Here is a 27,266-nt window from a genome sequence, read left to right as displayed (position 1 = left end):
AAATTTTATAGTTTAACAAATAATTATCCCAGACATTCCCATTTCTAACTGAATTAATGATTATACCAGAAAATGTTATTCGATCTTAATACTTAATCTTTTTTTACAACGTTTTTATTAGGTCGTATTTTAATTTGTCCGGTGGTTGTTTATCCGGTACAAATCTTGCAATCGATGTTTAACTAACTTCCCGACTAGCTAGACATTTGAAACTTTTAGAATATATCAGAACACGATGCCAATGCATTCTTTTAATACTTTTAGCAATCTTTAATTCTGAATTCATTTTCAGTTAATTCTGTTTTGTATGAAAAGTTATTTCGGAAGAAATCCGTAATCCAATCCACCATTATTGGTTGCTAGGGGTCTGGGGTCCAAGCAACTAAATTATTAATATAAACGTGCGTTACTATGGAAATTAATATGAAATGTCAAAATGCCATTTCAGTATTATTTATATTAAGTACATTTTTTTGATCGTTTAAGCTAGTCAAATCAAGTTTATATGATTCAACAGAAAATTTAAAAACATTGTATATAAAAAGTTCTTTTTATCTTGTAATTATTTTTTTTGAATTATAAAGAAAATATCTTTCTACATGGAATGGCATTATTAACTCAAAACCTTGAAATTTTGAGGTTTTTCCCTATAGAATTTATATAACACTACTTTATATTGTATTTACATAATTGTGTACACACAGACTACTATTATTTTATGTAAGATAATGAAACTATGTTCACTTTAGTAAATATAAATTATATTTATACTACAGCACTCCACCATTTGACTCATATGATTGCTTTTCATTAAACATGTGTCGTTGTTTCTATCATAATAGAAGTTATATTTTTAGTTATTCCTTTTCAAGTGGTTTTCTCTGTCGGCAGTTGAAAAGTTCATCCGCCATTTAAAACAATCGAGCGAGCAACCAAAAACAAATAATAAACAACAACACGAAAGCAACGTTTCGCTTTATTTGACCTAAGAAAGTCTTGCATACAAATTTTTAATATGCAAAGCCATACTTGGGGTATATTTTTCCTATGAATAATTTTGCTCATCCGAAATTTTCCGCCGGAAATTGTTCACGAAAATGTTTTTGGGGCCTTCCCAAATATGCTTTATTATATTTTTCAGCGAATATTTATATAAACGTAACATTTTTTCGATAATATATAATATTATATTGTGGCTAACTCCATTATAAATATGTTTCAGAATTAAAGTAATTCAGCAAAAGTTTTATAAGAAAAATGAGTGATCAGCATTAATTATAAATTTGTTTAAATCCTTATATTATCAAAGAATTATGCTTAATCGTAATTTTATAATGATAAAAAATAAAATAATGTTGTGAAAATATACTAGTTTAATTAATAATTCAACTTTAATGGACTTATTCCCGTTTCTGTGATATTATTATTAAAATGTATAATTCGAATTATCTTGCAATGCTTGCCCTACGTCGCAATGTTAAAATCACGTGATTATGATTATAGACAGGGCAGAGTCATTTTTGTTTCCATAAATTACGGTTATGGTGAAATAGATGACCATTGTAGGTAAATTTTTGTTGAACCAGCGCCTCCATATAAACCAGTCATATAACCTATTTCAACAACATATATTATTATTTACACAACCATGCGTTGATTCACTATATTTATCTAGTATTTTTTTTTTAAAGGGACTACGTTAAAGTTTGCACCACCACCGGTCATATATGCATGGCCGCTTTCCATGACGCTTTAAACATGTCTGAAAAAAGTGATTATTAGTGCTCATTCCGTCCCGAGACGGAGCCGTACGGGACTTATGCTGCAACCATGCACCGTAGTGCTTAAAGAAGAAAGTTAAGAAAGATTATTTTTTTGTTTTTGGACTGGCTCTGCTGTCCGCTGACGTTAAGCGCCCTGTGTACCCGCATACTGAGTGTCACGAATTAAAATGGATGAGTCTACAGAGGAGTCGGTACTATCCCGCTCCTTATACGACGCTGCAAATTTCTCGAATGCCGAAAAGTTGGCCTCGGTTGCTATCAGATCTCCATGTCCAATTGGGCCCGTGTGAGGACGGACCTTGGCAAACTGCTCCGCTCGTTCGAGTTCCATAAGCGGGCAATCCCAGAATTTATCTAGTATTATAATATCACCTCACATATTGAATATTAATGTGTTGGTATTATGAACTCGATGTGGAGGGTTGATAAACCACTGTGTCTTAAGCCGCATTTAGATACTGTGAGCGCGGGTTCAAACACTATATGTAGTAAAAGCATCACCTCATCCTGGACAACCGGCTTCATCGGCAACTACCTGATTGAAACTTTTTAGTTAGTCTCATGTTTATAACATTTTCGCTTGTGTAATAAATATAAGATATTTAAAAATACAAACAAAGCCATTTTGGTATCTGTAGGCTACTAAAGATAATCACCAATACTTCTAACCCCTCACTAAATGTAATTAAATTTTAAATATATTACCGTCTTAAAACATTTTCATATAAGTGGTTGTGCATAAATAAAAATATAGTTCACGCTCTTTTCACACTATACGGTTTATGCACGGTTTTTTGCCGTCACAAGCTCAGTTTGTGGTTGAGTGTTGTCGATTTAAAACCGTCTATTGTATAAGCGTCCATTAGGTCACGTACACCACTGAGTCATCGGTGGCCGTCCGAGCGCCGTGAATTGAATACAGTGTAATGTACGGCTGCTATACGGTGCCGTTTAGATTTTTAACCGTCGCCGTGTAATGTGAAAAGGGCCATGTTCTTCTTCACGCCACTAAAAGAATGTCGCCGTTAAATTTTTTGCCGTACGGTCAAAACTGTATAATGTGAAAAAAGCGAACGCATTACACGGCGACGGTTAAAAATCGAAACGGCACCGTATAGCAGCCGCCCATTACCATTGTATTTACGGCACCCGAGCAGCCACCGATGACTCAGTAGTGTACGTATACTAACCTAAAGCCCGTTTCAGATGGGACACCGGTGTCGCGCTAGATATAATATAGGAAGCCTTTGTATATTATGTTTCTGAATGCCCCAAAGCTAATGAGTCGATGCGTGTCCAGTAGACTTTTCCGTCGGCCGCTACATTCTCAAGCCGCCGATACACTTGTTTTTATTACCGCAGCCAGTTTTATGTTCTAATTTATAACGCGAAATTATGCGTTGACTCATTAGCGCTGAGTCGTTCATAAACATAATACAGAGGACCCTTTATTCGAAAACAATGGCCTCCTATATTATATCGAGCGTGACACCGGTGTCCCGTCTGGAACGGGTCTAACTTGTTGCCGATTCGGATTTTTACCATTCGATTTTTTCCGTACGGTTATAACCGTATAGTGTGAAATAAGGGTTACTGTCCAATAATTTTCTTTTAAATATACTAAACATAAATTTAAAATCTTACATCGTGGTCGTATGCATCATATTAGAAACTATCCGTAAGTTATAAGGTTATGGTGCCTACTTCTAATATAAATGTCCGATAAAGGGTTAGTTTTCAGTTGAGATATTCTGACGAATGCCATGTAATAGCTTCCACGCCTTTCCTTTAACCAAGCCCATATTGGCATTGCTCACAATACACTACCGCTATAAATATCAAACAACCTTCAACGGCGGTTGATAACGGCAAAAGAATTTTCCAGGAAAGGTTACCCGTTTTATTTCCTGATTTTCTAATACACGAGAATTTCTAGACGTATGCTCTCAGAATTATATAATTGGGCATTATTCTATTATATTACTTAGACGTAGCAGCACTAAGGCGTGTATTTAAACTTACCATTTTCTCGTCAATGAAGATTTTCAATAACAATATTAATATAACTGCGTGTTACATTAAAATTAATTACATGTTTTTCTTAATATTTCATTTTATACTATTTTTGGACATGGTTATGCTAATCATACATTGGTAGTGTGATGGGCGGACTGATGATAAACGGTTATAAACATAGCCCCCCACAAGGGGTGGGCTGACAGGGCTCTAGCCTGGGTACCCGGCGAGGCCAGTCGATCAGATAAGTGAGATAAACACACATCACAAAATTGCTTTAATAGTAAAAAAAAAGTCGCCGAGCTATTTTCCTCGGTGTGAATATACAATATATTAATTAATTGTGTGTCGATACTCGACAACTCTATAATACAAAAAAACACTAAATATACACATTAAATTTAGCGTGTACACCATTTGGAAAACGCTACTGTAGATCGTGTCCCTTTATCCCTAGCGATAGGTAGGGGGGCCGCCAAAGATCTTAGCCTGGGGGCCCGCTTCAGGATGTGGGGGTCATGGTTATAACTGCTGTTTACACAATTTTATAGGAGAGCAAAAACAAAGTTTTTAAATCAGTCTTACAAGTTAGTTTATAATATATTTTGAAGTGTTTTATATCAAAATAAGCGTAATTTGCATCCCAACATAAAACATAAAACTTGCATTTAAAGCAGATATATATTATTTGTCAACCTTTTTCACATTAATTTTGTCAGATGCAGATATATTTTAACATTACTCTGTGACCAATAAAGTTGCAGCTCTAAAATTTTGCCACATCAAAGAAAGTACAATTTGGAACATATTATGGAAGAAAACATAAAAAGTGAAAAACTGCAGTTATATCCGTCTGCCATCACCACAGTACCAACGTATTTTATTATAGAAAACAGTCCTATATTTTAGAATGTTGTATTTTAGTTTTGAATTATTTTTAGTTGTAATTTTTTTTTATTTGTAAACGCCAAAAAGAAATAAAAACATACCTAAATCGATAATCTATGTAATGCATATTTTTGTATTTTGAATTTTAATAGGTTATGATTGTAAGTGATTCAATATCAAAATTAATCTGATACGACTGTCGCATGATAGATGAGAGATGTAGGTCCTGAAAATTATGCTGTGTTCACACATGGCAAGTTGTGTCATTAACCCTTTACTGCATAGGGTCCCAAATTTGTGATATTTCAAACTATTTCGATATAGCCAAAAAAAATCATGCAGTAAAGGGTTAAACTGTTTATGGAATATTGAACAATAAATTGAAAGGAATGTTCTCACGTATTATTTTAATAATGACAACTAATCGTACTCAAGATGGCATCAAAGTTTGATGCCAGTTGTTATCACCTTGGTTACTTACTTAGGCAACCTGTTGACTCTAATCATGATTCACTGTTAAATAAAAAAAATGGAAAGGATCTAAACTGCATTCAATTCAACTTTGTTGAAATATGGTTTCCACTTATTAATTGACTTTCATTGAGTTTAATGGCAAATGGTAAATTTACATATTCTACCAAGAACGAAATCAATATCTTTGCTTTTGAGTAGGTATCTAAAAAAAGTGCAAAAATAAAAAAAATGTCGATACGTGTAAAAATCACACATTTTAACAGAAATATATTTCAAAATTAACAACAAATACCTACAGATATTGTATGAACGGTTCATCAACGTTATCAAAGGTTTCGTTTCATGTTTGAAGACGAGAGCTTCTTTCTTGTAATACAGACATAGAGAATTAAAGAACATACCTTTTAGATGAATAATTGTTAAATTATTATTTTATATACCTACGCGGAAATTCGGAGTAATATGCAAAAACATTAAAATAAATAGTGCATGAAATTGTTTCATCGTGTTCTATTTATCACTAAAATAGGTACCGACCAACTTGCATTAAGTATCTGATAGTCAGAAATTTGATGCGCATGAAAATAGATAAACTAAATATCTGGCGTTTTTTCAACACATTTAAAGCTGTTGGAGGCATCAAAAACATTAATAAAAACGCCATAATTCAGATTCATTTTTTTAATTCAGATGCCAATCAAAAAATGCTAGATCTGACAAGAAAAAATGCTAAATTGGCAACGCTGTTCACCACTGCGATTCATAGTAGACAGAGTCAATTTAATTTTAATAATTTAAACTAGGTAACTTTGAAATGTCCATTGTCATCCATTATGATAAAATAATGGGTCCATTGCTTTTGTTTATGTTTTCAATTCTGTCAGCGGTTACTGACACACCATAATATTCGAGACCTTTGGAATTTTAATGATAAAGCCAATTTCAGGCATCGTTGAATGATTGATGATTGTTTACAGCAAAGTTTCGCATCTTTGTTCAGAGACTCAATAAGTACCTCTAGAGATAAACAAAACAATGTTTGCGACATTGTACAATCAGCTTTGTATTTAAACAATATTATGTCGTATAGTTGGTACCATATTGATAATTATTACAAGGTGTCACAAGAGGTTTTTATCCATACATCATAATTATTATTTGAAAGTTACATACTTATATTGTTTTGTTTTGAACTATTGATTCTTGATGAAATGACATATTATAAGGAATAAACAAAACAAAACATTTGATCATAATTTCAATAGAAGTTATTCCACGGTAATTATATAACTTCGTTAAGATAAAATCGGATGTAATATTGTAGAATAAGTACTAATAAAATTATAAATAAAAACATTTTAAAGTTTTTAATATTTCTAATAATGTTTAAGGGTGTTATTTTCAAACAGTTAAGTACCTCCATTTTTAGTTTTTTTACCTTTAATATTTTATTAATTCCTCAAATAGGTATACTTAATAGTATAGGTATACTAATAATAATTATTTGTTTATTTAATACATTGAATACACCAAAGGTGTGGAGGAAAATCTTTTTGTTAAGAAATGGGACGTATAAAATTGATGGTAAAAAAGAACCAGTAGAACTATTAATGTTCTTAAGATTATGTAGCTTGGTGTGTCTTTTTTCTTTAGTATTTTTATAAGTAAACATTTTAAGAATTTTTCAATTAAGGATTAAGGAACTTTTTGGAATGTAGTTTATTTTTTAATACATAATATTTAGAAGTGATAGATTCTTATTAATGAACATACATTATTTTTGAAACTGGTGGGATAACTAATTTAAAGAAAAAATTGATTTATAGTTTTTTTATCATATATGACACAGTTAACAAAAAATCTTTTTTGATAGAAAACATAATATATTAATATAAATAAGTTCCGTTTTTACATTTTTTGTATTCTTATGACGACAAAAAATAATTAACTAAAAACATCAAAGAAGCCATCTCAACAATATAGACGAAGACAATATTATAATAATAATATGAAACCAAAACTGAAAAAAGTCATTTTACATTGAAAAATCGTATGTGACAAATTTTGCAATTTAATCACCCGCTTCTATCAAAAACTAAATAAAAGCATTTACAGAAAATTTATATTCACTCAATCAGTCAACTCCACTATTTATCAAACATTGAAGAAATTAACTATGACACTTAAAGTAGGTTTATATGACAAATTATTTACTAGTAATACATTAGCCAAATATTATTCGGACACTAAAAATCTTGGACTTGTACCAAAACTAAATCATTCAGATTATAACACAAAATTATAATGTGATTTCGATAAAAGTTAAAATTGAATTTAAATGCCATAATTCTATATAATATTTAGTCGACACAAATACAATGAGAAAAAAGCATTTTTGTTATAGTTAAAATTAACCTGTCCTAATCTTCATTTAATTTATTCAGTTTTTTTTATTATTCGACCTAATATTTTTATTATTTAAATTTATCCATCGTGATATTATTTTTATGCACTAACAGTTCAATTAGTTACTGTAAATAAAATATATTTTTTGCTAAATTGCATGATATTAATGTTTAGACTTCATCTTATGCTATGTCCATGTTTGAATAACATTTCTCACACTGAAATTCGCGGTCGCCCGTTTCACATGTCCACAGAATGTAAAGTCCACAACTCGCAACGTTGGAATTTCATTACTGCTTGACTGTTACTATCCCAGTTGCATTTCCAGAATACCTGGAAGTCTGAAGTTCATATTCCACTTAATTATGTGATCGCTCAGTTGAATTTGTACCGGATTTGTACTAATACTAATACCATCGATTAGCGGAAATGGACATGAAAGAGTTACTTGATGAATTCTTGGAATGTGATATCGTATTTCAAGGAAATGATCTACTCGTATATATAGTTCTAATAGTTTATATTGAAAATACATTAAACATTGGAATTAAAGTCCGAAACTGCTTTCATTACTGCAATTATCTTTATACTAAAATCTTTAGACCACTTGGTTTATCAGTTTATATAATTTATAATAATTATAGTCCCTATAAAGAAGATCAAAAATTATTATTCTTAATAAATTAGGTTTTCATTTGAAACCACTAGGAATATTATCTAACTACGACGAAATTTTATAATTCTTATAATACTCTCTGAAACGCATTCTAAATTGAGATACTATTGGAGAGACGCAGGTTCGAACCTGCTGGTTGTCGCCTTTTTTTAAAAAGATTTTCTTCTTTTGGTTATATAATTCTCAGAAATGTTTTCAGTAGTTTATGTATGTTCAATAAAAATAATGTTACATTCTTAAATCTTGTGAAATATTCTTTGAATAAAAATAATAGGTAATTAAGCTTTAATCAAAACTAAAAAAAATCCTCTACAAGTACATATCGTTAATTAAAAACACATAAAATGGCATATACTGGTGGCAAACCAATTAAATGTGATGTATGTTATTTTACATACATATAATCTCATTACTTCAAATATCACAAAAATGATACCGATAAAAAACCTGAGGTATCGATTTGTATTTTTGTTACTTTTGAGTAGTAACCTAGCGCACCCGTACCATTCTCTTTCTGTATAATTGATTTCACATTAGGAATCACTAATCTAAACTATTTTATTAACAAAAATTTTCTGCTCATTGTTATTATAAAGTTCTGAAGCTGGGAGGCAAACGAATAAGCCTCGTATGAGATGGAGGCATACCGCATAGTGATGAGTTGAATTGAATGATATTAGACGTCCAAAAATAGTGAAAAGCGGCGTTTGACAGGGCAGAATGGAAGTTATAATACACACAGAGTTAACGTGCACAGGAAAAAAAAAACATAAATAATTACAATTAGCTTTGCATTCGAAACTATTGTGTACTTAAAATTATGTTTCGATTGGAATCCTGGGTCTGGTAAATATACATTATTTTTTCAATTTATTTTTGGAGTCAGGGAATGGAACTAATAGCTTGAGGAATTGGCTAACATTCATTTCTTGAGAAGAAAAAAATTGTTAATACAAACCTCTATTCTGTGGAGGCCCATATTATGATCTCAAAAGGATCGAACAAATATTATTCTATTTTCAATCTTTAGTTTGAAGGCTCGCTTTTTGGTTTTAACTCAGGAAGTAACTGACTACCCAAAATATTAAAACTTTTGATTGTAATGACATGGCAAACTGCTCCTTCCTCTCATAATACCTATATAATTTTAATAATTTTCTAATACCAAGGAAATTATAAATAAAAGTGGCATAAATTGAGAATTTCATTCAACATATTTAAGAATAAAAAATAGTATTCATAATACCAGTGGCGAAGAGTGACTTTTGGAAAGAAGTGGGCGAGTGCTTCAAAAAATAATGCACACGTCATGTCAGTCATTCTTACGAGATTTTAACAAGTATATTTTTTTAAATTATTATCTATATAATAAATAATATATCGGATAATATAACGGTTTCAACTCTAGTACATTTTTTAGATCTTCATTTATAATGTGTCGGTAGATGTCATGTCTTATTCTATACAAAAACATGATAATTTTTTTCTTGGATTATCATAGTCCATATCGATGGTAAATATACTATGAAGCAAATAATTAGGTAAAAGCATTGTGTAAACAATTAAATTATACTACATAATATTTATATCGCCGATACCCTATTCACTATTGTTTATTTATTTTTATTAAGATAGTTTCTAAATAATTTACTATTAAGGAGTCTACGCCATTATTTTATGCATATATTATAGTTTGAATAACAACAACAATGCTGTATGCATTGCTACAAGCTATATTGCATGTATAAACTTCGTAGTAAGGAAGTATTTGCAATTCGTGTAAAATATTATCTTCTTTGTTCGATCGTATTAATTTATTTACTTCTGGAAACTTTTCACAAAGCACCTTGCACAGACCCTTTGATGATTCCATTCAAAAGGAAAATAATAAAAAAATATATATATATATATTTCTTCCCATAATACGAAGAACGAAATATTTTTCTGTTATCGTTACGTGGGCGAATGAAAGTGTAATATTTCTTTTGTTAATGTCTTTGGCTTACGTTTAAAAAAATGTTTAAAAATTTTAGATATTTTTCAGAGAATAATGATGTTAACTAGTTTGTTTTTATGATGATCGTATTAGATTTTTAATTTTCACTTTCGTGATCCATTTCCCAACTCTTAATGGAATATCGTTGTACTAAATTGAATAATAAATTTCATAGAATCTAATGATAGTATTACAAAATAAAGGGGTATTTAATGATGGTTTAGCAATTCATCGTGCAATTAGAAGAATCCAAATATCTTGCGTGTCCAGTCTGTGCATAGTATACTTGAATATGGGTCCATTATCTGGACCCCTTAAGAAGTTTGTATTTTAACACCATATAATTATAAATTATTATTATCCTTTCGATAATTCTTCAAACAATTATTTTCGACCACCTTTCTTTAAGGGATGCTCACTTTTTATTCTCTTGAACCTCTTATGTCATTTTGATCTTAACTCATTTGCTGCTGAGTAGACAATGATTTTTTAATTAGCACCTTTAAAATGCACGTTAATTACATCGATCGGCCGCCTGGTCATTACGCGCCGGGTGCGTCTTCCGCGTCCAAAGTATTAAGGCGGTACTTCAGTGAAACGGCAAATAATTTTCAACTATAGGTGCGATGAAATTTCGGACTGGCTGGCAATCGGAGAGCGAAAGTCGTGCTGTGAACACGTCAATTTGTTTTGTGATAGCGACGGGGGAATTAATTCTTAACCGGTTAAGTGCCCAGAGCGTCTTTGCACGCCTTAATTACACCGATTCTTACGTTAATTACTATCAATTAACTAATTGCGGCATAGAAAGGATTAAATCGTGTAACGATGACTAAAAAACGTTGCCCATTTACTTGAAAAAGAAAACGTGTCAATGAATATATTATTATTATTAGTAATAGAACAATAAACATAACATTAAATGGACGCATGCTGACTTTTTATGACAAATTATGTTTTGTTCTGCACGCGTCATTTGCACAATCTTCGCGTCGCGTAGTCATGATCGTTTTAGACCGTGCAGCCTTAACGCTTTTTTGACTGCTCTCACAACGGATGGTTTCTAATCCTGACTTTATGAAGGATTTTAATTTGAATGCACCCGTAAATTACCTACATGATTGCATCCATAACTTTTTCTGGACCATATTGGTTTCGGTATAGGGGAAAATAAGCGAAAATGATTTTTGAAAAGGATAAAAAAGCGTTGCAGATTTTAGTTTATCTTTTAACTTTATAAGAAGTATATTATTACTAATTTATTGCCACTAATTAGACGATCAATCTCTTGAAGAGATAAATTATAACCTTAAAAATTATGTGTTTTTTTAACATTACATATTATTTTTATGACCAGTTTATAGACATGGCACCGTTAGTAAAATCATTCAGGGCTGCGCCTCACTTACCGGTAACGAGGTTAGCGTGATGAAATTGGCACACAGCGTCGGCCTCATACCAGGAGATGCGGTCTCGGAAGTACCGGTAAAATACCGGAAAGCCCTCCTGCGGCAGAATCCACGTGTTACTGATGTTCACCTGAGGGCAGATAAGAAGACGTTTTCACAGATTGCCGGGAAATTAGAGAGACAGGCTGAGAAATACTTCGATTGGCTCTTAGGTAAATTTAACATGTCAACATTTAGCTATTTACTTACCGAAAAAAGTTTTTTAGATTCGAAATGTATTCAAATTATATAAAATATCACACAATAATAATATACTTGTTTTATATAATTAATAATAATATCTAAATACGTGGGGTAAAAAGGGTAATCTAAAAATGCAGCTTTTTCAGTCAAGGAATAAAAACATATTCGATTGTTGTTTTTGTCCGTTATTTGTTCATTCAGTAATGGATATTGGTGCATAATTTGTTGTGGCATAACTTGATATAAATTTAAATAGAATCGCATGCATTTTAAATTGAATAATTTGGTTTTGTACATCGACGGAACAATTTGCCCTTTTCGATTAATCCTGTAAATCTCCAAGAGTCCAGACAAAAGTAAATTGAAAATACTCAATCAGAAAACAATACATAATTATTGAATTTAAACATAGATGGTTTTCTTATATCCTATCTACCTACTTGAGCGTAGGTTTGAGATTCTACTGCTTTTTAAAACGTACATCGATATTACGTCAATATATTATTTTTCTGGACATTAAATCTTATTTAGTCTTGTTATAGACTTATTATAGTCTTGAATATTTGTTTTTAGTTCTTACTATTATTAATATTACTTATGTTACAGTCAAAAACTCTGTCATATTATCCAATATCACTCCTTTCCATTTATTGTTAACTGGACCGTGTACAAAAAAAGTGTACATGGGCAGGACAAGTCACAATAAAAAAATGCTATTGGAGAAACCGGGTGGCAAACAAAGAACTGGTCAACCTCATAAAAATTATGGGACAATATTGCGTTTGATTTAAAGACCTTAGGCATCTAAAACTGGTGGAAATCGGCTTTGAACAAAATAAATAGGGTTATAATACCAAGAAGAAGAATGCAAGGTGACAATTTTCATTTAATCGATATAAAATTTATGTTTTTATTGTAATATGAAACTAAATTTTGTTTTTATCGAAGAGTTGGACTATACCCAGTAAACACTTGACATGTTTAGTGTGATTGAATTAGTAGCCATTACCATTTATTAGTCAATATAGCCAATGTTGTGTTCTCCTCAGTTCTCACCCACCCATTCATTATACATTCAAGTAACACGGTGTACCTTGGCAATGTATGTTACCTTTAACAATTATTCATGAAATCGGTTGATTGAGCCAATCTAAAACACGTTAAAATATTTGCGATTTTTTTATAGACGCAGTAGGCTCTTTGCACCGTATTTTCTTAAAGTAGAATAAAGACAATTTGAGAGTGTAATAGATCACTAGCAATTTTGATACTGGATAAGTAGATCATAACCTACTTGAAGTTGGACATATTATCGAACCTACGCCAATACCTAGATATGGTAGATTTGAATGCTTACATATTTTGGCTACGATACGAGTATATGATTTATTATTCTTATCGTGCCATCCCGTAATGGAAGTTGGCCACCATCAGGGCGATCTTTACTTTATCATTTTCTACCCGGAACAGTTAGGTGGAGCTGCACCAGTATCAAGTACGGGGGTTTTTAAGCCACATAATGCGGCGTCGTCCTCTGCTATGATTACCGTTGATTTTTCCTTGGATGACAAGTTGTAAAATGCTGTACTTTTTTCCTCTCATAATGTGGCCAAGAAATTGTAATTTTCTGGTATTGATATTACATAGAACTTCTCAGTACTTTCCCATTCTATTGAGAACGTCAACATTTGTCAACCGGTCAGATCAAGGAATTTTGAAGATGCATCTATATACTATAGTAACATTTATCAACTTAAATTATGACTAACGAGCTCAGACAATAATTCATCAGTCGATATCAAACCTTCCAATCACGCAGTTCAAAATTAACCTCATATTTAACTAGTTGCTCCACACATATTCTGTTTGTCCGAGAATGACATAAAATTATTAAATACTAAATTTACATATAACTAAATATTATATACACCCTCAAAATATAATACAGTGTACAAATGCCTTCAATAAAACAACCATAATCAATGAGTTGTATATCCACAATGCGTATCAAAAATTAAGCTTACTGGTTGAACAACTACAAGTGGTGACCCCGACATTACTCGACGAATTCATGACATTTACTGGTTTAGCGACTAGCATTAATAAATAAATTTATCCAAAACACAACAAAAACAAAAATTATACAGGATTTAATTGTCGTTTTTGTCGTGTAAGTCTTCTCAAAAAACTACCGCGTTAAAAATACATCAGTGTGTTCATATAATAACTCATATTCACCCTTCACGTGGACTACTTATCTGAGATAGCGAGTATTATATTTACATATTTGACTTATTACTTCGCTTATAATTTTACTGTTATGATACCCTTAAGCACTAAAACAGCACTTATTCATTTCTAGATCGCCAAACTGCCTCACCTCAATGGCAATATTACACATTCAGACCCGACTCAGTGGCAAAGTTTCAATTGTCTGCGATTACATATCGTTTACTTTACCTCACAAATTAATATTAATAAACCTGTGAGAATACCAACAATGTAATTGTCACTAAAAACATTGATTTATTTTTTCATCCGGCGGTGATTTCCATTGGCGCATGTGACGCAATCGATGCATTATAAGATTTAAAATGGAGGCTCAAAACAATTCAGTGGGTCTATTCTACACACAAGATGGCTATCGGCGACTATCGACGGTAGTTTATCATATTTATGTATTGAGGTATTATAATTGTTATAGCGGCGTGACTTCGTAAAGAAACCCATAGATGGCGCGGCACATTGACTGGACGTCACAAGCGCTATGTGAACAGATTAAGGTTTAACTCTATGTTGACTCTCACAGATCTCTCACAGTCTTACAGCCAGTCAGTTTAGTCTGATTAGCTCTGACCCTTTTGATCATACAGGTCCATTATTTCGAGACTAAGCACCTTACACTATCGAGATTCCTTTTTAGTGATAAGTATGGTATCTAGTTGTCAAATGGGATACCTACCTGAACTGAACTAATCTTTTAGCAAGTTCATCTGGTTATTTGGTCGAGTGAGTCATCTTATCTTGTTAATCTGTTTTATTGTACCGTTTGAAGTAATCTCTGTTATTATTGATTAAATCTCTATGAACTGTGAATAAATATTTATACGGCATAAGCGTTGGACTATAAAGCCGTGGGTCCCATTTTCGAATCTTGGGTCTGGCAAGTAAATATATTGTTTTTCAATTTGTGTGTGTCAGGGTATGGACCTAATAGGTTGAGCAAGTGGCTGACATCCATTTCTCATAAAAAACAAAATCTGTCAATATAAACCTACACTCTGTGGAGGCCCATATGATCCTATCAGGATCGGACATGGTCGAAAAAAAAATTATAACTAAAACATACTATAACTGGCGCCCAACGTGGGGCTAAAGTATTTATATTTTATAAATAAAACCATCCTATAACTGGCGATCAACATGGTCCCAAAGTGTATCTTAGTTATAAATAATTTTAAAAAAAACACGATCCTACATTGTTACAAAAAGTTAGCCGCAAAAAAGCCGGTAAGCATGAGTAGAGCCAAGTTATTGAAAACGCTCCCCGACGGCCAAATCCTCTACCTGTTTTATTATTTAATCTACGACAACGTATTCTTTTTATAGGTAGACCGTCGTTTTCATATTATCAGTGTTTTAGTATCCAGTAATATTTACTAATCGCGTAGATATATTATTGTATTCTCGCCCAGTATCTTAGTCACAAGGTCAAATCTTATCCATAGAGTCACTAACATCGTGTTTTAACCATTTTTTTCTCGTCTTCACTCTCAGGTCTGCAAAAATTTCATGGCTTTATTAGGAAAATTCAATAAGGCATTCTTGTTGCAACTATTAAAATTAACTCTCACTTCTTTTTTTTTTCTTTCTGTTTTACAATAATGTTTCATGTCATGTTGTGAACATCTTAGAATTAACTTATAATTTGTAATGTCCACAATATGTTAAAAAATAAATAAATTGGAAAATTGAATTGAAATATCAACTAAACCGAACCCTTTTCGACACACTTAGAACTGCGTTCGCATTTATTTACCCAGCGGTACATTAATCCAAAGCAAAATGATCGCCGATATGATGCAAAAAGAAGAACTATCTAAAAGCAATATGAAACAAATAACCAAAGATAAACTTGCGTTGTCGGGACTGTTTTATTTGAGTCTCGTCTCAAGGTGTAATGTGGCCATTATTCGGCCGCAAAACAATGTTTGCCAATTTGTACAACAAATTGCTATTCAAGTGCCACCTACCCTTATATAAATCATACCATAATTGCCCATACATTTAACCATAGTAGCCCTATTCCGTTCCCGGGTGTGGGTCGCCCACTATTTATTGTTGTTGTATTATACTCACCCCCAGGTTAATAAACTAACCCTTTGCAAAGAATCATAAAAGGAGCCATTGTCAGGTAGGTAGTAGAAACCTTATATCGGATCAGATATCTTATTATCAGTATATTATTATATAATATCGATTTGTATTTATAACTCTACTACGCTGTATTAATAATTGCATTTTTTAAAAAGGTGTCACCTTATCCATATTGAACAGATTGATTCATAATAATTAACATAATATTCAAAACAATATTGAGAAACATCTTAAATCTTTAAAGTGAGTCTAAATAATATATGAGAATGAAGTTGAAATGTGGTTAGTACGAACTATTGATCAAATATTCAGTAAGTCACTTCAAGGCTTCTTTAGCAAGGTTTTCTAATGATCATGCCTACTGAAATACAATCTCAATGAAATTTTACAAGCGAAGGAAAATGGTATTGTCTTTACCGACTTCAAAAGTGCTATCATGTAGCCAATAAATACATATCACGAAGAAAAAGATCTTTTATAACTTAAGGTAAATTATATCAAAGATTCTGAAACATTTTATCCATTGCCTTCTTTTCAGAAATAAAAACTCTCAAAAACAAACAGAAATATGCAGTTTTATGCAGAAAGAATTTTTTATGTGTGTGTATTTCAATCTATGGAACATAGTAAAGAAATACATTTTAAATATGACGCCCTTTTTATTTAAATCAAGTATTTATTATATTTATATGGGGCTACTTCCGCCCCTTCGGTTTGCTCTGGCGCCCCCTGGGAACTTTGAGAAATACTGATCTATACTTACGTAGAATAAAAGTGTGAATAAATCATATCGAATTATTGCTTTCTAACTTCGTTTATGCATTTCCGATACATTATGTATATGAGCAGATCGTTTTTTTGGTTAGTGTCTGAACCATAGTCTCCCCAATATCGCAGAATAATTCCCACATGTACCATTAACTCGAAAGGTGCGAAGGGAGAAAGAAGTTTAAAAAAGAAAATACGCGACGCATATATTTTCCAATAATGTGCAAAGTGTCGATCGCAGCGCCACAGGCGGCGAGAATGTGAAGCGACCCGAAGGAAATTTATTCCGAATATCTGATTTGATTTTTTTCTAAGTCAATCAAAATACCTTTATAGCCAAGCATTTTTATTCCCAAAGAATTCTCACGGAGAATATAATATTGTATATTTCATATTGAAATAGCTGAAATATTTGCATATAAATATTATACATTTTTCAAGCATACTAAATTCTTTGCGTTTTTATGTTAAAGAAAAAGCAAAAATCTTTTACAATAGCTTTTACGGTAGAATTTTTTTATTATACATACTTGTCGCTAATTCCTGTATGAGCCATAAAACAATACTTAATAAATTTAAGAGGTTTTCTTAAGGTTGTTTATTCAGTAGTCGCTTTAACCGTAAATTCGCAATTAATATAATACCAATTTAACCAACCGTAATCGTATTAGATTTTTGGGATATCATCGCGTATTTTTCTTCTTACCTTTCTCGACGTTTCTGGCTCATTGCAGTGGCCATTCTCAAAAACTCTCTTGAAAATGGTTTAAAATAACCGACATAATATTTCCCGATAACAAAGTAAATAACCATAAAAGTCTTAGACATCATAATATAATCGTTATCATGCTAAAAATAACATTTTTGTTGCACTTAATATAAATAAAATGTCCTTTTTATCACGACTTTCACGGTGGAACAATTATTATTCTAGTAGTTTTGTTCAAGAGTAAGCATAGAGTTTTTTTAGTAATATTTTTGTAATTTTACTTCAATTCCTTCGATCAAATGAACTAAAAAAAATGACACTGAAAGGTGTTACCACTTTTTTCGGTTAAACTGGTATTTGTATTGATTAGCTAAGAAGTGGTACTATATTATATTATATTAAAAAGTATACAGTTTTTCATTTCGATTCAATTTGTGAATATTAAAATCTGACAAATTTAATATTTTTTCATTCTTATATAATATGTACACAAATATAGGAATATAATCTAAATGCGAAATTTTCAAGGGCTAGCAGCGTCGACGTTTGTCAAATCGCTTAACACACTGGCTGATTGGTTGGTGACATAGTCAAATAGAATAAAATAATGTCATAAAGATGCGACGTGTCTTCTTTCTTGTTGTAAATAATATATACTTTCTAAGAAATAAAAGATATGCTGTTATTCTCTATAATAGTGATTTTAAGCTTCTCCATCGCACAGTGCCTTTAATGTATAAAATTTCTTTCCATGTATTTTTCAAGCTTTCAATTGAATTTTTTCATTTAGAAACATGTTATTTTAGATTTTAGATCTTCCAATCGTAAGTGTCCCTATTATAATCAAACGTAAGAGTTTTCTCTATATCACTCTATACCTAGTCTTATATAATTTATCTGATTTTCAAAAATTAAATAAAAATTTAGTTAGATAACAGTGGGTGTTTAATAAAAAATAAATTTAAAAATCAGCTAAAATAAACGATAAGTGATGAGCATAGCGATAAAATAAAAGCAGTTTAAATTTCGTGATCATCTGAAGAAAACATCGAATATTTATTTATTGTGATCGTGCACCAGTGTATTGAATCAAAATTCTCATGTATTAATATTTAATTCGATCAGACAATGGTGCACGCTTTAAATATTACTACTTTATGCTTTTTTTCATATATTGGATTGAGATGAATATAATTTACATAAGTATTAAATATGGATAGTTTTAATTGCAATTATTAGCATCCCGTAATACTATATTTATTATTTTTGTGACTTGACGTGTGGTTAAAAAGAAATGTACGATTTGCCCTTAAAGTAAACAAACATAATATCATTAACTTACGTTAAAGTATTAATTTCATTTTCAATTCAACAACAATAACAACATGTATACTTAGTTAATTATATTATATTGGAACAAATTGATGTTTGAATATTGGGTAACAAAAAATGATGTTTTTTTTTCTCAAAGAAATGACCATTTTATGTTAGTGATATCATAATACAAAGATTTATTTTTTTCTTGTATCCAGAAATATTTTTATTACATCTCCATTTCAGATATCATCGTAACCGAGATAAAATATTTATTTCAATAAGAAATAATATGCGGCTAATATTTTTTTATCTCGCTATTTTTAAAGATATTTATGTTTTTATACCACATATCGTTTTTCAAAACAATGAAGAATAATATGATATATTAACTTACTCAGAAACTATGTAAAATCATATCCACGGAAATGGATGATTTTATCCAAAATATAAAATATATAAAATAAAATAGAGCTACAAAACAATACTTGAGACAGGAATCAAGGATATAACTCTCATATATTGTAGACGTATGATTAGTCAAATAGAAGTACATTATATATTATATTAAATAAAATTTGTCTACCAATTCATATTTTCATTATAACAATCAGAACAAAATACACGTACATCTGAATCCTATAACAGTAAAGTTATTTTCAATTCTCTTCATTTTATCCATCCATACCTTCCAATAACGTTTATTTAATATACCTCCCTTAATATATCATCATCATCATCAGCCGGGGTCAATCCACTGCTGGATGAAGGCCTCCCCAAGCTTTCTCCAACTCTCTCGGTCCTGTGTCGTTCGCTGCCACGTATTTCCGCCGAACTTTACCAGTTTGTCAATCCAGCGGCTTTTAGGGCAACCCTGTGGCCGTTTTGTACCCCTTGGGTACCATTGGATGACGGCATTTGTCCAGCGGCCGTCCTTTCGGCGAGCAATGTGCCCCGCCCATCTCCATTTCAGCTGTTTGGCAACGTCTATTACATCGCGTACTCTTGTCTGCTACCTAACCCATTCGTTTCTCTTACGGTCTTTCGCGTGATGCCCAACATGCACCTCTCCATGCCTCGCTGTGTGACTCTTAGCCTTTGGACATCTCTCGTGTTGAGGGTCCACGTCTCGCAGCCATACGTGAGCACGGGTAGCACACATTGGTTGAACACCCTACGCTTAAGAGATAATGGTAGGTCACTCTTGAAGATACTATTCAGACGTCCGAAAGCACTCCATCCCAGCTTTGTTATTCGAGCAATTTCATCGTGCATGCTTCCGTCTATGGACACCTGCCATCCGAGATCTTAATACATAGGCTCAGTATAATGATAAACTTACAATATTAACAAAGATGGTTTTATATATGTTGTAAGTGAAACCGACAATGTGTTTAGTTTTTTCCGGATTCAAAATAACAGTTTTTTATGTTCCTAGATTCGCTTCGCTGATATTCAAACGAGATTTAAGCGACGTTGATTTTTATTTCCTTCGTGAAATTTTTACTCGACCTGGCGTATCTGAAAATCAATCGGGAGATAGTAAAAGGAAATACACAACACTATCCGGGCGCTGTTTTCAAACGATGTTTATTTATGACGAGCGGTATAACCTGCACTTTCTTCAGAAATCTCTAATGTAAAAAGATCAAAGAAAATCACTTATTTGACAGGTGCATGTTTTTGTGTCACAAAGTTATCAACGCTGTTCACTCTCCATATCGATTCACTTTTAGAGCTCTACAACGTGTACATAATGTTATAGATATTTAAATATACTTACCTATGATTTTATTTAAATAAATACTATTTTTTATTATTTTAGTAATTCTGTTAATAAACTATTTTTTTTATTCAACAAATACTTCACAAGATTTCATAGTCTAACTTTCTTTATATTGAATATCCATAATTTGAAAACAATTACCGCAGTTTTTTCAATGTGTAAAATAGTTAATTTCGTCATAATTAGACGCCCATAGCTGAATTAGTAAAGCACAAATTGGTGCAAAACCAGTGAATACGTGTGCAAGTCCTATTTGGCGTGGATTTTTTTCTAGTATGTATGACTACGTAACTTCAGGTGTTTTTCAAAATTAATATGTATGTTCAGTTATTTTATCACTTTTTGTATAATTAAATCTCAGAGATATGTTATGGTTCGTATGTATGATTTTGCAAATAATGAATAAGTGAAGTACAGATTTTACAATTAAACACAGTCAATTCATTTTTTGAGTTTAGTCATAACAGAAACTTTCTCCTTACATAAATTAATTCATATTATGTATATAAATGCACGGCGATCATTGAAACGCATAACCGCTTTTTTTTTACTGCCGTGTAAGAGCTGACGCATGTTTGTATTTTTTTTTTTACTTTGTGATATAAGTAATCTTTTACTTTTTTACGTGGACACACGACATTTTTTGTCATTCTCCGGCTTGGATTGTTATGTTTGCATTTTCATTCTTATTGTTTATGTAATTTTTACGTATTGTTTATTAATTAATTAAAATCGTTTTCTGTTATTTTTTGTTTCCGTTAGTTATTCAAATAATGTCAAAAGATCAAACATTCCAATCAATTTATAATACTGAAAGAGATTTAAACCAACCAATATTTAATTTTATTTAATTAATAAATACTCCACTTTTTTGACGTTGTTTTTATCATTCCTTCAAAAATGTAAAATCGTGGTTTCTTTGTATTAATATAATATAACTACAACACTTAATAGAATGAATAGTTGACATAATTAATGAGATATAATTAATCCATTATACCAATAACTTTTTAAATTATTTTTAAGTACTTAATATATTTTGAAATTCTTTAGTGCAAACCAATTCTTAGAATTTATTGTAAGAGCATTGACGTGACTGCCTCTACGGTCTGCGGGTTCGATACTTAGCCCCTACGCCGCCCATTCATTGAAAACCAATAAAAACTTTTTTACAACTCAGTCCGGCAAAAAACAGATGAAAAGGTTTACTCCAGGGGCTGGACTGCAAAAAAAAATATCCACAGGGCCGGATTAATTATGAAAACTGTCTCTGCGGCTCCACCTTGGGCTCGTCCGTGTTGACCCCAATTTCTCGAAAGCAATATATCGTTTTACGAGTCCGCCCGGATCTGCCCAAGCCTTTTATCCGACCGCCCGCACTTCCTGCGCCCCTTCTAATCCCACCCTGCTAAAACCGTCCTTATCCGCCCACCTACTCTGCAAAACTGTCCTCAAAGATGAGAGATCAAGAAAACAGCAATTTGTCACTTCATCATCAACGACAATGAATCTATTGAAAAATAAAAACTTGTATTCGTAAAATATTACATTAATACCCAAGACCCACTATAAATAGCCAGACCATAATACAAACTGTGATATATAGACGATGATATTGCTAGTTATTGCTGCTACTTCGAATACAATATGGGAAACTATTTGAAAAAAAAATTACATTCTAAGATAATCAATAGGTAACTAGCACTACCATCGTCATTTGCAATTCAGTGCTACGGTCTTAATATAATCGGCCTTGCTAAAACTTCATAATAAATTTGGAATATAAAACTTATTTTTGTATTAAGTATATCTTTTTTTAACCAAATAGATTTATAACCGAAGGTGAAAATAATATATCACAGTATATTTGAATAAGACAATAATAAACATACATAATACGCCCGATGGGTTTTCAAAAGTGATTTTTTTCTAGTATGTACATATCTACGAATTTAGATATTCAATATTACAGAATGTTACAATCTCAAATCTTGTGAATTATTTGTTGAGTAAAAGAAATGGTTTATTAAAGACATTATTGATACATATTATTATAACATCTGACTTGGATGTAAAATATTCTTAAACCATAAGGGTATGCTACAGATAGATGTTTTGTGGATAATATCTTAATTTCATTAAAACTATATATATTATACTTATAAAGATGTTACTAATACTAATGTATAAATTCGCTGCAAGTCATGAGATTAGTGATAAGTATTTTCTAGGTCTGCGCTGAGATAACAAAAAATCTTGCATCAGAGTTATAACCACGTTTTTTACTATCTACCACCATTTTTAGATGAACAATCGCATAATCGCGCAAATGACAGTACGTATGTAAACAATCACGTAACATGCTGCCATTCTTCACTAGTACTCCCCTACGCTAGATGATCAGTTGGGTACACCGAGAATCTGGATGTATTGTTATATTCTGATCAATCATAATCTGTATGAATCTGTATATCATACAGATTCATTATTACCAATGCCCTTCGGTTTTATCGACGTTAAGCTCTGGTACAAACAATGCAAATGTTAAAGGTTGTCCGATTATTGCGAAATATTCCATAATACAATGGCCGACGTAAATAGTTGAATGAAAGATTTTAGACAATTGTTATGATTTTCCAACCATTTTTTTTGCGTATAAAATATAAACCACTAATGACTACATTCTTAATATTAGAACCAAAATTTCCAAATTTAGCAATAGTAACGAACACGGTACAAATATACAGATATACTGGATCACAGCACATAAAGGAATTAATGGCAATGAAATTGCTGATCAATTGGCAAAAAAATCTGTAAAATACCCATCAGAAAATATAAGAATTCCATACACAGATTTTAAAGCCCAATTTAAACAAACAATGAGCGAAAATAACGGTAAATATTTAGAAAATCTTGGGAAAGAAAAGGGAACACACTACTATCAAAACTATTATAGTAGATCTCCTAAAACTTGGTTTAGTAAACATTTTAAAATAAAGCGAGCTGTAATAGTGACAATAGCTAGAAGCAGGACAGGGCATTACAGTCTCAACGAATCATTGTTCAAAATTAAAGTGGTAGATAGCCCTCAGTGTCAGTGTGGATATCCCACTCAAGATCTTAACCACATTGGCAATGTGATGTATATGACCAGGAGAGAGAGGTGTTAATGAATAAATTGGGAAAATGCAGGTTATACCCTCCTTTTACGATTAATTCGTTCCTGGCAAAACCAAATATTTCAGTTATGAAAATTGTACATGAATTACTCCAAAAATGTAACGTAAATGTCTAGTGTATAGTGTAACAAAAATGTAAATCTGTATTATTAATAATGTAAATATAAAAAAAAAATTATGTATACTTTTGTAAACCATTGTAAAGCAGAATAGCCTTTCATTCAGAGAAGAGCTCAATTGTTTCCAAATGAATAAAAAAAAAATATAAACCAAACGTGCTTTTTATCGTTACTTTTGTGTTAGAGCAACACTATTGATTATAATGACTTAGTTTGTAATATTCTTGATAAATTTAATTTCATTAAATATATATACAAATTTGGTGGGATATTTCAAAAAACTTTTAGTGTGTTTCTATACTTAACTAATTTTGGATAAATTCTTATACTTACATAAATGAATTAACATCAGATTGTAACTTTAGGCACCCGTTTGGCAAAGCCATGTTTGGAATCTGCAGATTCTAATCCTAGCTCTGTTCACTAACTCCACAAAATCCGTTGCAAAGATCATCCCAAGAGATATTATGTGTAAGTGTGTTCGTGACTGTTTCAAACTTCGATTGTATTGGAATATATTATAATATTATTCAGTATGAATATGTACTTTATACCGTCTGCACTTATATGACTATTTAAACATTGTATATATCTGACACTGAACGTAGGTCCTAAAGTTCAATACAATAAAACTGTTTTAAATTTCCATTAGTATTTCAAACTTAGGTAGTTTAAATATTTTCTTAACTAATATTAAATCCATTTTACCATAAATTATGGAATATCCAGGTTTCACATCATTTTATAATTATTATTAAACTATCGACTAGGTGACTCTTCCATTAGAGGTAGACGATACAACTTTGGTGAATATTTTATTGGTAGAGACATCAAAAAATCTCGAATATAAATATTTTTAATCAAGGTTAGTTGCATCCACTAGGTACTTTATCTCATAAACATATTTGTAATACTGTCGATCTCTATCCAATATTGATGATTCTTTATTTATATATAAATGTATCAGAAAAATGGTTATTACAGTAATATTACAGTATTTTTTTTACCATGTCCGATCCTAAGAAGATCATAATATGTGCCTCTACAGCGTGGAGATTTTTTATAAACAGATTTTTTTTTACGAAAAATGGATGTTAGCTACTTGCCCCATCTATTGGGTCCATACTCTGACTCTGATTGAAAAACAATATGTGTACTTGCCAGACCCAGGATTCGAATATGGGACCCACGACACTATAAGCCAACGCGTTAGCCGCTCGACCATCGTGTGCATATTAGTAATTACAGTATTATTATAGTATTAGAACAGTATTAGTACAGAATTGGTACAGTATTGGTACAGTATTGGTACAGTATTAGATTAGTACATTATAACTACAGCATTAGTATAGTATTAGTACAGTATATAATTATATGTTATCGTTTGAATTAACCATTATTACATTCACAATAATTACTAACAATATTTTCTTGCGTTAATCAATAACTGTTATTATTTCTTTTTTAATTAAAAATATTTGAAATATTGAAACAAAACATAAGAGTAACGAAATTGTAGTAAACAAAGTGTCCGCCTATAAATCCGAGGGTCACATATTTGAACCCCTCAGCTTAATTCATTGTTGTAAAATGTATTCTAATATTATTTATTATTAATTCACCATATAGGTGTAAATATTATTTTACGACCCTTCTTACATTACGTAGCTTTTTTTAACTCTACCCCACAGCTTTATAATTATAATATTATATAAAGTCAAAAGTTAAATTTTGGTGCTTATTAATGATAAAACATACTATGTGAACGAAGTACCTGCTGCAAAATATTTTTTACATGTTGTTTGTTTTAGTTTGTTGTTTGGGAGATCACATTGGTGTTTATTTATCTGTAGGTATTAAACAGGGAACTCAGAAATAATGGAAACTGAAATACCCAACGGGTGTGGAGTAACAGGCAGCCAATCTCGATCGAGTGTAGAAGAATATGGGATAAACTTAAACACGTGTCAAGAATACGCTTGTTTTTCGTTCTGACAACTGCTTTCTGTTTATGCATTGGCGCTCATTCAATATAGGTGTATTTGAAGGTTGCAAGTTGCGTCTATAATGTGTGGTTTATTTTTGTAGGACACTCACACATTCAAAACCCTGCATCAAAATGTAGTATAAATTTGAGTAAGTATACAACACGGATTCAATGAATTAAAGTTTATTCATTAAACGAATCGCTAAAAACCATTCCTCGTAAAAAAAATATATAATGTACATATATCGTTATCAGAAGGTTCTGTCTTCAAATAACGTCAGGGTCACCATTTATCGTTAATAAAATGAATGGCTTCATTATTTTGGTAGTTGCATGTATGCACGGAACGATTATTTAAGAACACCTTGATTGAAAGGTTCGATATCGACTGATTTGATTGTGAGAATAATCTATTTCTTCTTCTCAACGCCGGTGTCACTGCAGACAGTATGCAATGGCCACGATCTACAGCAATTTGTACGGCGAACGAAAAAAATACTCGGTTAATATAAGTACGTAGGTGTGTCATGTAATTGCGCTATTATATTAAATTTTCAGATAAATCGTCATCGTATAATTAAGACGGTGATTTAATTCTTACGATAAAAATTCCATGCTGCAATGTCTTATAATTGAAGTTTTCGGATAAAATTTCTCTTAATCCGTCGAATAATCTTTCTCTTTAAAGACACACCTGGGCCTATTTAATGGAATGGACATTTTATCAGTACTTATCTGTTTTTATCGTCCTGAGAACGGTTCCTGTCCATTAAGTATAATATCGTTTATGTTCTAAGGTTACGATATACGTTACAGGCTCCAATCCAATCAATAAGTGTTCCTAAGCGCCGCTAAAGTATGACCGTCCATTTGCATAATGTATGGAAGTTTAATCTTTCCCGCTTTGGACTTCGAGAGAACTTTTGGAACGATGACAAATTAATGGAATGAAATATGGTAGTTTTGATAATATATTATTAGTTTTGAAAATGTAACTTGTTCTAAATCTGCCAGATCTTCGTAAATTGAATAATTGTATGATTCCGGCTAATTTGTTTTATCAATTAAATCTGTTAAACGCGGGTTTGAGTCCCGCCAGGCACATATATTTTTACATTTGTTCAATAATGTT

General features: G+C 31.6%; 1 protein-coding gene across 2 annotated transcripts in view; it reads right to left on the bottom strand.

The window, feature by feature from the left end:
- The window catches only part of LOC147066339 (uncharacterized), a 615,499-nt gene that overhangs the window by 404,888 nt on the left and 183,345 nt on the right, over nt 1–27,266 (bottom strand). For both annotated transcript variants that reach the window (XM_085956118.1, XM_085956117.1), the window contains exon 2: nt 11,650–11,779. Coding sequence is in view for 1 of the 2 variants with exons in the window: in XM_085956117.1 (XP_085812243.1) it covers nt 11,650–11,779 (130 nt within the window). In the remaining variant the exon portion in view is untranslated. The remainder of the gene's footprint in view (nt 1–11,649; nt 11,780–27,266) is intronic.

This window comes from Rhyacophila brunnea, unplaced genomic scaffold (assembly GCF_057557595.1).
Source record: "Rhyacophila brunnea isolate RB1 unplaced genomic scaffold, BYU_Rbru_1.0 scaffold_5, whole genome shotgun sequence".
Classification (NCBI taxonomy): domain Eukaryota; kingdom Metazoa; phylum Arthropoda; class Insecta; order Trichoptera; family Rhyacophilidae; genus Rhyacophila; species Rhyacophila brunnea.
Note: the sequence above shows the minus strand (reverse complement) of the source record. Positions and strands in the feature narration are given on the sequence as shown.